Raw genomic sequence first — 12393 nt, forward strand, 5'->3', positions numbered from 1 at the left:
CCCAACGCCATCCACGCTCTCAAGACCAACCGCAACATTGTCATCAAACCAGCAGACAAAGGAGGGGCCGTCATACTGAACAGAACGGATTACTGCAAGGAAGTGTACCGACAACTGAACAACCCAGAACACTACAGACGGTTACCCGCAGATCCGACCAAAGAACACACCCGTCAACTCAACAGACTGATCAAGACCTTTGATCCGGACCTTCAGAGCACCCTCCTTGCTCTCATCCCACATACTCCCCCGTTGGAGATCTCTACTGGCGCCCGAAGATACACAAGGCAAACACACCCGGCCGTCCCATCGTATCAGGCAATGGGACCCTGTGTGAGAACCTCTCCGGCTATTTCGAGGGCATCCTGAAACCGATTGTACAAAGAACCCCCAGCTTCTGTCGTGACAATACGGACTTCCTACAGAAAGTCAGCACACATGGAGCAGTTGAACCAGGAGCAATCCTTGTCACAATGGATGTCTCGGCACTCTACACCAGCATCCCCCATGACGACGGCATTGCTGCAACTGCCTCAGTACTCAACGCTGACAACTGCCAATCTCCAGATGCAATTCTACAACTCATCCGCTTCATCCTGGACCACAACGTCTTCACCTTCAACAACCAGTTCTTCATCCAAACACACGGAACAGCCATGGGGACCAAATTTGCACCTCAAATGTGCCAACATCTTTATGCACAGGTTCGAACAAGACCTCTTCACCGCACAGGACCTTCAACCGATGCTATACACTAGATACATCAATGACGTTTTCTTCCTTTGGACTCATGGTGAACAATTATTGAAACAACTATATGATGACATCAACAAGTTCCATCCCACCATCAGGCTCACCATGGACTACTCTCCGGAATCGGTTGCATTCTTGGACACACGCATCTCCATCAAGGACGGTCACCTCAGCACTTCACTAAACCGCAAGTCCACGGATAACCTCACGATGCTCCACTTCTCCAGCTTCCACCCTAAACACGTTAAAGAAGCCATCCCCTATGCACAAGCCCTCCGTATACACAGGATCTGCTCGGATGAGGAGGATCGCAACAGACATCTACAGATACTGAAAGATGCCTTCATAAGAACAGGATATGGCGCTCGACTCATCGATCGACAGTTCCAACGTGCCACAGCGAAAAACCGCACCGACCTCCTCAGAAGACAAACACGGGACACGGCAGACAGAGTACCCGTCGTCGTCCAGTACATCCCCGGAGCGGAGAAGCTACGACATCTTCTCCGGAGACTTCAACATGTCATCGATGAAGACGAACATCTCGCCAAGGCCATCCCCACACCCCCACTTCATGCCTTCAAACAACCGCACAACCTCAAACAGACCATTGTCCGCAGCAAACTACCCAGCCTTCAGGAGAACAGTGACCACGACACCACACAACCCTGCCACAGCAACTTCTGCAAGACGTGCCGGATCATCGACACGGATGCCATCATCTCACGTGAGAACACCATCCACCAGGTACACGGTACATACTCTTGCAACTCGGCCAACGTTGTCTATGTGATATGCTGCAGGAAAGGATGTCCCGAGGTATGGTACATTGGGGAGACCATGCAGACGCTGTGACAACGAATGAATGAACACCGCTCGACAATCACCAGGCAGGAGTGTTCCCTTCCCCAGTCAGGGAACACTTCAGCAGTCACGGGCATTCGGCCTCTGATCTTCGGGTATGCGTTCTCCAAGGCGGCCTTCTCGACACACGACAGCGCAGAGTCGCTGAGCAGAAACTGATATCCAAGTTCCGCACACACGAGGACAGTCTCAACCGGGATCTTGGGTTCATGTCACACTATCTGTAACCCCCAGGACTTGCCTGGGCTTGCAAAATCTCACTAACTGTCCTGGCTGGAGAGAATATACACCTCTTGAACCTGTGCTTGGCCCTCTCTCCACTCACATTGTCTGTACCTTTAAGACTTGATTACCATTATCTTGTAAATTGAGTTTGTGTCTTTATATGCCCTGTTTGTGATCACAAGTCCTCACTCACCTGATGACGGAGCCTGAGACTCCGAAAACTAGTGCTGCCAAATAAACCTGTTGGACTTTAACCTGGTTTTGTGAGACTTCTTACTGTGCTTAACCCAGTCCAACGCCGGCATCTCCACATCATGGTTCACTGTACCTCAAGCTATTAAACCCCAGTCACTTTTTGATTCTTTACTTCTCTGCTCATTATTTGAACTGCAAATCCCTGGCTCCCAGGCACCTGAATATTTAAGTCTCTTCTACCTGGTTGTATTGTTCCTTGCGGAGAAGAGCATTGACCTGAAACATTAACTCTGTTTCTCTCTGTGGATGCTCCCAGACAAAGAAAATTACAGCACAGGAACAGGCCCTACGGCCCTCCAAGCCTGCACCGACCATGCTGCCCGACTGAACTAAAACCCCCTACTCTTCTAGGGACCATATCCCTCTATTCCCATCCTATTCATGTATTTGACCAGACACCCCTTAAAACTCACTATTGCATCTGCTTCCACTACCTCCCCTGACAGCGAGTTCCAGGCACCCATCACCCTCTGCGTAAAAAACTTGCCCCGTACATTTCCTTTAAATCTTGCACGTTAAACCTGTGCCCCCTAGTAATTGACTCTTCCACCCTGGGAAAAAGCTTCTGACTATCCACTCTGTCCATGCTCCTCATAATCTTGTAGACTTCTATCAGGTCGCCCCTCAACCTCCGTCGTTCCAGTGAGAACAAACCAAGTTTCTCCAACCTCTCCTCATAGCTAATGCCCTCCATACCAGGCAGCATCCTGGTAAATCTTTTCTGTACCCTCTTCAAAGCCTCCACATCCTTCTGGTAGTGTGGCGACCAGAATTGAACACTATCTTCCAAGTGCGGCCTAACTAAGATTCTATAAAGCTGCAACATGGCTTGCCAATTTTTAAACTCAATGCCCCTGCCGATGAAGGCAAGCATGCCGTATGCCTTCTTGACTACCTTCTCTACCTGCGTTGCCACTTTCAGTGACCTGTGTACCTGTACACCCAGATCCCTCTGCCTATCAATACTCTTAAGGGCTCTGCCTTTTACTGTATATTTCCTATCGGTATTAGATCTGCCAAAATGCATAACCTCACATTTGTCCGGATTAAACTCCATCTGCCATCTCTCCGCCCAAGCTTCCAACCAATCTATATCCTGCTGTATCCTCTGATGGTCCTCATCACTACCCGCAAATCCACCAACCTTTGTGTCGTCTGCAAACTTACTAATCAAAGCAGTTACATTTTCCTCCAAATCATTTATATATATTACAAACAGCAAAGGTCCCAACACTGATCCCTGAGGAACGCCACTTGTCACAGCTCTCTATTCAGAAACACACCCTTCCACTGCCACCCTCTGTCTTCTATGACCGAGTCAGTTCTGTATCCATCTTGCCAGCTCACCTCTGATCCTGTGCGACTTCACCTTCTGCACCAGTCTGCCATGAGGGACCTTGTCAAAGGCCATACTGAAATCCATGTAGACAACATCCACTGCCCTACCCTCATCAATCATCTTCGTCACTTCCTCGAAAAACTTGATCAAGTTAGTGAGACATGACCTCCCCTTCACAAAACCATGCTGCCTCTCGCTAATATGTCCACTTATTTCCAAGTGTACCTGCTGAATATTTCCAGCATTGGCTTTGATTCCAGATATCCAGGATGGGATTTTATGGCATTGCTCGGGTTTGACTGGAAATTCCCAAGGTCAGTGGAGATTTCCGTTGTCGGACCTTCGCCTGCGCCGATTCCATGGCGAGCGGGGTGGTAGAGTTCTGGCCTCAGAATCTGCAGTATTTTGCTTTTGTATTATTTCTTCTGTGTTTTCTTTGTTTCCTATTCAAGTATCAAATCTTTAATTTGACGTGTTAATTGGCATGTTTAATTGGACTTTATCTCAGCTCATCGTTCAGAGACAATACTCGATATTGACCGATGTGTCTCAGTCCCTCTCTCTCAGGATGTTATCTATTTGGAAGCTAGTGTCTCAGTTCTTTCTCCTTGGGGTGGACTGACTCACTGATAATCATCAGTCCCTCTCCCTGATGGAGATTTTTATACACTGACTGATGATAACAGTCTCTGTTTGAGAGAGATATTTCTACACTGATTGGTGATTAACACGCTCCCATTTGGGGATGTATCTGTACACTGACAGATGTTTATCTATCTTTCCCACTTAGGGAGATATTTGTACACTTGGGGTGGGATCTCTATACTGACTGGTGTCGATCTCTCTCCCTCAGGGATATATTTGTACACTGGCTGGTGTCTCTCTCTCTCCCACCCTGGGAGATATCCATATACTAACTGGTGTCTATTGCTGGGAGATATCTGTACAGTGACTGATGTGTATCATTCTCTCACTCAGGGAGATATCTGTATACTAACTGTGTCTTTCTCTCCCTCAGGGAATTATAAGAACATAAGAAATAGGAGCATAAGAAATAGCCCCTCAAGCCTGCTCCGCCATTCAATAAGATCATGGCTGATCTGATAGTGGGTAGTGGGTAGTTATCTGTACACTGACTGGTCTCTATCACTCTCTCACTCAGGGAGATGTCTGTACACTGACTGGTGCCTATCTCTCAGTTAGGGTGCTTCTGTACACTGACTGTGCTATCAGTTCCTCTCAGGAGAACACAATACGCTGACTGGTGTCTATCAGCCTCTCACTCAGGGGGGGAGTCTGTACACTGATTGCTGTCTATTGCTCTCACTCATGATGATTCTGTACACGAATCAGTTCCTCTCAGGGGAATACAGTGCATTGACTGGTGTCTATCTCTCTCCCTCAGGGAGATATCTGTTCACTGACTGGTGTTTATCAGCCTCTCTCTCAGGGAGCCATCTGTACACTGACTGGGTGCAACAAAAAAAAGCCATTCCTGTTAAATCATTGCTTAACTCCATTACAAGACATAAGGAACTGATTTTTCTCTTCATCTCCAAGCGATGCCCCACTGAGGGGTGCGCGCTTCACATCTCTTGAGTCAAGAGTGCCTCTTTGTGACCAGATTCAGGATCTTTAGGCAGCACATGTGCTTGCCAGGTAGGAAGCTGATGCACTGTTGCAAGCTGTAATGATCTAATTTCTCCTGTCTTATGACAGTATGAATGAAATGAGTTGGAGATAGCTGGAGACAGTAAGTACAGCTCTTGGGGTTTGGTTAAATAATACTTCGGAATGTACTGATGTTATGAAAGGCGCTACAAAAATGCAGGTTCTCTCTTTCTCTTCCAGACTAGAAAGGGGAGGAGAGAGCTGCCTTGGTTTGGTTCAATGACAGCAGTCTCTTTTCTGAGTCAAAAGGTTGTGGGTTCAAGCCCCACTCCCGCACCTGAGTATCTAATCGAGGTTGACAATACATGGCAGTACTGAGGGAGTGCTGCACCGTCTTTCAGGTGAGACATCATCTGCCCTCTGGGTTAGCAAGATCCCAAGGCAATATACAAAGAGCAGAGCTGCTCTCCTGGTGTCCTGACCAACATTTGTCCCTCAGTAGGGGAATTGAAGAGATGAGATAGGAAAGTGGACTTAGTGAGTGTTAGATCAGCTATGATTGTATTAAATGGCAGAGCAGGCTCAAAGGGCTAAATGGCCTACTCCTGTTCCTATTTCTTATGACCGATGCAAGATCACTAGAATGGGTTAGTTGTTCATTTATTTTATTGCTGTTTGTGGGTTTGGCTGGATGCAAATTGGTACAGAGATAGGCGACCAAAGAAAGCACCACACTCCTTGGGCAAGCCTTACTGCAGATTCCAAGCTTCTAAATCTGTTTCCTTGTGCTTTTACTGCCCGCTCCCACTGACATGGATGTGAGGCAGCTGTTCCACTGAGACAGCCTGTTACACTGGCCACATTCTCTGCCTTCTTGCCGCAGTACTGCTGACTTCATAGAATCCTACAGTGCAGAAAGAGGCCATTCGGCCCATCGAGTCTGCACCGACCACAATCCCACCCAGGCCCTATCCTACATATTTACCCACTAATCCCTCTAACCTATGCACCCGGGGACACTAAGGAGCAATTTAGAATGGCCAATCCACCTAATCTGCACATCTTTGGATTGTGGGAGGAAACCAGAGCACCCGGAGGAAACCCATGCAGATGCAGGGAGAATGTGCAAACTCCACACAGACAGTGACCCGAGCTGGGATTCAAACCCAGGTCGCTGGAGCTGTGAAGCAGCAGTGCTAACCACTGTGCTACCGTGCCGCCCATGACTTGTAGCAATACTGCTCCCAAGGGCAGTAGAAGGGAGAGTTAAAGAGGGAAGCCCTTGGTTTAGCCTCCTTGATCCCATCCAACTGCTGCCTTGTTCTCGAGGTGGACTCAGTCTGAACTGTCTGTCAGCAATCTTGACAGGCATTTTTACAGGGGTTTTAGGTCACTTTAACTGAAGCTTGCATCACCGTGATACTGCACTGCTCTGCTGGTCTGCTGGGTGCTTGGCCTGCATATGGCATTAACCCTAATCCAGAGGGATGGGTTCAGTCATGGCAACAGGAAAAGCCACTTCTGACAGAATACACTTCACATTTCATAATAAGACCCATTGTGCCCCGATTCTTGTCTTCCTGACTCTTGCTGTGTTCACGGTTGGCTCCATGTAGTATCATTGATCTGGAATGGTGGAACTGCCACAAAGTTTCTATGATTTCTTTCTTCTATGAAAGATTCCTTTGGGTTACTGGGAGCCTAAAGTGTTTGATATTTTAACAGGAGATAACTAACTCGATGTTCCAAACTCCTCTTAATAAATCTGTTAATTTGGGGCTGTGCAATGATTCATGTATTTGAAACATTTGAGGCTGGTAGTTTGTTTGCACGATCAAGATCATGAATATCTTTGGTTCCATTCATGCTAACGTGGCTGAAAGTGTCTGTGCAACGGTGTGTCTTTTGTTTTATCCTTGTACATTAGCCACTGAGGAAGATCTTGTGGTGCAGTGGGTAGTGTCCATGCCTCTGAGCCAGAAGCTCGAGGTTCAAGTCCCACCCCAGGATTTGATGGCCAAGGATGGTGTGTCCACCATAAAATCCTTCCCAACATGCCAATGACTGGTGACAAGAACGGGAGAGACTCCTGGTCAGGCATGCTTGATGTGGAGTGACACCCCTCATGCTATAAGCCCCTGACAACAGACTAGTGACCTGTCCAAGGATTTCTAGCTATGGAAATGGACAAAAGTTTGTCTTACTGAACCACTTGGTGTGGGAAGGGAATGAAATTGAAATATTAGCCTCTAGAGGTAAGTTTACTGAGGCATTCCAAACATTGAGATTAACAAGGTGGTACCACAGTATAAGCAACTGTACATTACGGTCCAAGTGACTGCAACACCTATTAAATTGGCAGTAGTGCAGTATTACAAACTAAGTGGTGTGCCACATTACCGCTGAGCATAACGACTCTCACCAACCTTGGGATGAGTCTATGGTTCAAACTCACGGTAGCTTCAAAGTGTGGTGAATTGTGTGGTGACCTTATCTTTAGAGCTGCCCCTTCACAAAGGGCAATGAAGGTCCCACATTCAAGACCAAATGATGTACCTCATATCCAACCTCACACGTCCAAATATGAAGAGAAAGGGTGGAAGGTGGGAATAAAAAGGAGGTAAAGAAGAAAACACATCGAAACTTTAGGATATTTGAAATCTGTACAGAATGTCCAATACATCACTTATTAACAAAGTTTATTTTCTTATCATTTGACGCGGAACGTTTTGTTGGAGGAGGAATACACAGCAATTTGTATGCAAAGTCAATGGTTCTTAACAATGGATATGGGGCAGGGTTCAATAGTGTGGAAGAATGGGTATTCTTCAGAACCATGGCACATGCCCCATGGGCTGCAGTTTGGAAAGCATGGATTGAATATTCCTGGAGTCTTCCTAACTCTATGGGCCCTTAAAAATGAAAGATACGACCCGAATACTGAGTTCTGCCCTTCACTCCGACAGATCCATTTTTGCACGCCAGGAAGTGGGGAGGACGGGCATAATTCACATAGGCGGGGAACTCAAATACAGTGGGGCCATTTGAACTGAGTTCAAAAAGGCCTGATTTTGGTTAGTCTGAGGGTCTCAACCCACCGTGAAGGGTCTCAAATTGACCGAGTCGACGTAACCACTCAATGTAAATATCATAATCTGAACTCTTTTTAAACATGAAGAAAAACAGGGGTAAGTTGTCAGTAACAGTTAAAAAAATCCTTGTGCTGGACTGCTTTAATTGATAGGCCACCTGGTGTAGCTCAGATAAAAACATGATCATTTCTGCAGTGCAAATAGAGATCTTTGTTGACACCTCCAAGGTTTATCATGTCATTATGAATGTCTGGCTATGTTGCAAGAGCAACAAAAATGTCAGGGACCCCAAGTTTACAGATAGATTGACAGTTTAAAAGGCTATTCAAGGATTGTCTGTCTTTAATGTGCGTTGAATAGATGTTTGTTTATTTTTATAAGAGACTAACCATTTGAGGCGATTTCAAAGTTTTGACTGGGTTTGTGAATTTTTCTCCGTCACATGATTGAAGTGAAACTGTATTAGATTGTTAGCAGTTTATTTTTTTCATCTCCACATGGCGCATGAGGTCTGCCCAATCCAGATAATGGGTGAATGCCTATGGAGGTGGAATGGGATGGTATGAAGAAGCATCAGGGACGGATTGGGGGTTTGAGATGGCATGGAAGGGTCATGGAAGTGAGTGGGGCGATGGGTTGAGGGGTGAGGGCTAGACGGCTTTGCAGCCTCTAAAACAACTGGGATAAAATCCCAGAGAGCCAAGGTGAGCCTTCTAACCAGCTCACCTCTGCAAGCACCTAGTCTGGTGGCCATTTGTGAGCTATTTCCATGGTCAGCAGGTCTCTCTATCCTATCCTCCCACCTCCATGGAGTGAAAATTGGGTCGAACAAGGCTCTTTAAATCGAGGCGGGTCTGTTGTGTCAGGAAATTCCTCAACTTGAGAAATCCACCCCGGTGATGAAAATCTGGCCCATTGTCTGGGCAATTTTACGTTCCTGGCTTCAGACAACTGGATGGAAAGAAGGTGGCATCAAAAGAGGAGCAAGAAATATCACAATCATTAAAAAATGATATTTTAAAGGTATTAATCATTTGTGAATTGGGTCCTTCATGAAATAAACCAAAGGAGAGTTTATTAAATATAAGTAGGAACATGATGAGGCCATTCAAGCCTGTTCTCCCATCTAATTAGATAATGGTTAATCTATCCCTCAACCCCATTTATTTACCATCCTTCAGTACCTCTTTGGCACCTCATGTAGTAAGAATCTGTTGATTTTCAATTGTGAAAATTTCTATTCAACACCAGCATTCATTGCTTTTTCTGGAAGAGAGTTTCAGATTTCTGTCATGCTCTGTCCCCGATTTTACTCCAAGCTAAAATTTTATTATTCTCAATCTTTATTTGAATCGCCCAACCAGATTTGTTGTATGTACTCTACTGCATCCATTTATCTCATAAGACATCTCCTTCCAGCCTCAACCCTCTAACCATAAACCAAGTTTATGCAATAATCCTTAGAATTTAACCTCCTAATCTCTGGTATCGTAGGTGGTGAAACAGTGATGTAGCCCTTCCGAGGCTAATACATCCTTCTTAAAATGTGTTGTCCGGAACCAAACACTACTCCGGAACTCTCTGACTAAAATCTGCAACCCCTATCTCTGAGAAGGACAAGGGCAGCAATCACATGGTGACACCACCTGCAAGGCCTTCTCCAAGTCACTCACCGTCTTGGACTGGGAAATATATCGCCATTCCTTCGCTGTTGCCAGGTCAAAATCCTGGAACTCCCTCCCTAACAGCACTGTGGGTGTACCTACACAACTGAGACTGCAGCGATTCAAGAAAGCAGTTCACCACCACCTTCTCAAGGGCAATGAGGGATGGGCAATAAATGCTGGTATCGTCAGTGATGCCCACATTCCATGAAAGAATGGAAAAAAAAACAAGATTCTGTACAACTGAAGTTCTGTAAAACTGCCTCCACTTAACGTGCTTATTTTCAGGACCAATTAATAATTTCACTTAAAATTTTCATCCTCTCTTCCACTTACACACAGCATAACACTGCTCTAGCTGTCCCGCTGGAATAAATTTTAGCTTCAATATAGCCAAACTTGGCTTGGGCTCTTTCCCATTAAACAGGCCAAGCGAGAATAAGCTAGGATTTCTCGTCATCCTTTTACACTTCCACTGTGAAGTGGCTCGATATTGGATGTTCCCCCAAGTCTCAGTAAGTTAATTCACCTATTTCACACCAAGCATGCTCCTACAGCTTCAAATAGAGCAGCATCAAATTTCTCAGACAGAATAATAGGCTACACACATTTCAGCTGAGCCTCATTATTATAGAATTACAGAGGGGTGGCCATTTTACCCAGCATGCCCCATGTTGGTGTTCAGTCTTCAACCTGCCTTTTCAAATCCAATTCCATACCTTTGTCCTGAACCTATCATTTTTTTCCTTTCCAAATGTTGTCTAATCCTCCTTTAATTATGTTAGAATCTAACAACATGAGCTGAATTTACCTGGTAGGAAACTGACGGGATTGGTTGCGATGTTGAATTTACACCCTAACAGGTTTTGCTCTTTATTATTGACAAAAGGAAGAAAGACTTGGATTTTTATAAGGTTGTTTAAAACCGCCAGACGTGTTTTGAAGTGCTTTGCAGCCAATGAAATACTGTCACAGTTGTCATGTAAGAAACATGGCAGCCAATTTACACACAGCAAGATCCCATAAACAGAAATGTGATAATGACCAGAGAATCTATTTTTGTGGAATCGACGGTTGGTGTTGCGTGTCAGAGAGATTCACCGGAATGGACTGAGGTAAGATCCTTGGAATAAGTATGTGTACCTGGTCAGCCAGTGAAGTGGACAACATGTTCATCAGCTCCCGTTCTGCAGTCAAACGCCACATCTGCTCCCATTTCATTTTCCTGAGCTTATCCAACAGCAGCAGGATAACTCCTGAAAAATACAAAACACATTTATTTTGAGAAAATCTCATCAAAAGTCCAGAGGCAAAGAAATTGGGAATTACATATAAACATAGAAAGTAGGAGCAGGAGTGGCCCATTTGGCCCTTCAAGCCTGCTCTGCCATTCCAAATGATCATGGCTGATCCCCGAGCTCAATGGCATGTTCCCACTTTCTCCCCATACCCCTTGATGCCGTTAAAATCTAAAGAAAACTCTTTTTCTTGTTTGCATTCAGTGACTTGGCCTCCACAGCCTTCTGTGGTAGAGAATTCCACATCTTCACTATTCTTTGAGTGAAGAAATCTTTCCTTATCTCAGCCTTAAATGGTCTGTCCCGTATCCTGAGACCGTGTCCCCTGATTTTAGATTCCCCAACTAGGGAAAACATCCTCCCTGCATCTAGTCTGTCCATCCTGTTAGAATTTTATACGTTGCAATCACCAATTCTTCAGTTACCATCAATTCCACACACACAAGAAAACACAAATTTCAAATCTAGGAGCTGAATTCCTGCTGAAGAAGGTCCCTCTAGTGCCATCCTCCCAAAATTGTAACTCAGCTATCTCCTCAGCACATCATCCAGATGTTGCTTAAAGGGGCCCAGTGTCCTGGATTGACCCACACTTCCTGGCGGTCACTGTTGAACAATCTCTGTGTAAATAAATCGTTCTTGATGCCTCTCTCAAATTTGACCTGTTGAATTGATAAGCCACAAGTAAGTTGTCCAAAGAAAGACAACCGTAATTTCTTATTGATCTTTGAAGGTAATCATTTAAAAATACATCAATTAATCTTGACGTCAATCTGAAACGTGTCTTCCCTATTCAAAAGAACCAAATCATGTTCTATTATATTGGACTTCAATACAACTAGTCAGTTCCTATTAGACTCCATTCAATCGAATTCCTACAGATTAAATTAGCTCCCATTGTGCTGTACAGATATCCGTTGCACCAAACCAATTTCTACTTAGTTCCACTGCACACATTGCAGTACATTAAATCAGATTCAATCCCATTACACAATAGGGTACATCTTCCGAGTCCTCTCTTGAAAAATTTCAAGAGAAGGGAAACTTCTTGTAATTTTTCAATGGAGCGGGAGTAGGCCATTCAGCCCCTCAAGCCTGCTCTGCCTTTTAATAAGATCATGGCCGATTTGATAGTAACCTCAATTCTGCATCCCACCCACCTCAATAACCTTTCACCCCTTGCTTCCAAGAAGCTCTCTGTCTCTGCCTTAAGAATATTGAAAGACTCTGCTCCCACCTTTTAAGAAGAGAGCCAGAGACTTACGATCTTTTGAGTGAAAAAAATTCACCTT

The 12393-nt window shown here is 45.1% G+C and overlaps 1 protein-coding gene across 3 annotated transcripts in view; it reads right to left on the bottom strand.

Annotated features, from left to right (window-relative positions):
* The window catches only part of LOC144498711 (xylosyl- and glucuronyltransferase LARGE1), a 436258-nt gene that overhangs the window by 112035 nt on the left and 311830 nt on the right, over positions 1–12393 (bottom strand). For all 3 annotated transcript variants that reach the window (XM_078220258.1, XM_078220260.1, XM_078220259.1), the window contains one exon: positions 10947–11059. In XM_078220258.1, coding sequence (XP_078076384.1) covers positions 10947–11059 — 113 coding nt within the window. The remainder of the gene's footprint in view (positions 1–10946; positions 11060–12393) is intronic.

The sequence above is a fragment of the Mustelus asterias genome, chromosome 9, assembly GCF_964213995.1.
Source record: "Mustelus asterias chromosome 9, sMusAst1.hap1.1, whole genome shotgun sequence".
NCBI classification, from domain to species: domain Eukaryota; kingdom Metazoa; phylum Chordata; class Chondrichthyes; order Carcharhiniformes; family Triakidae; genus Mustelus; species Mustelus asterias.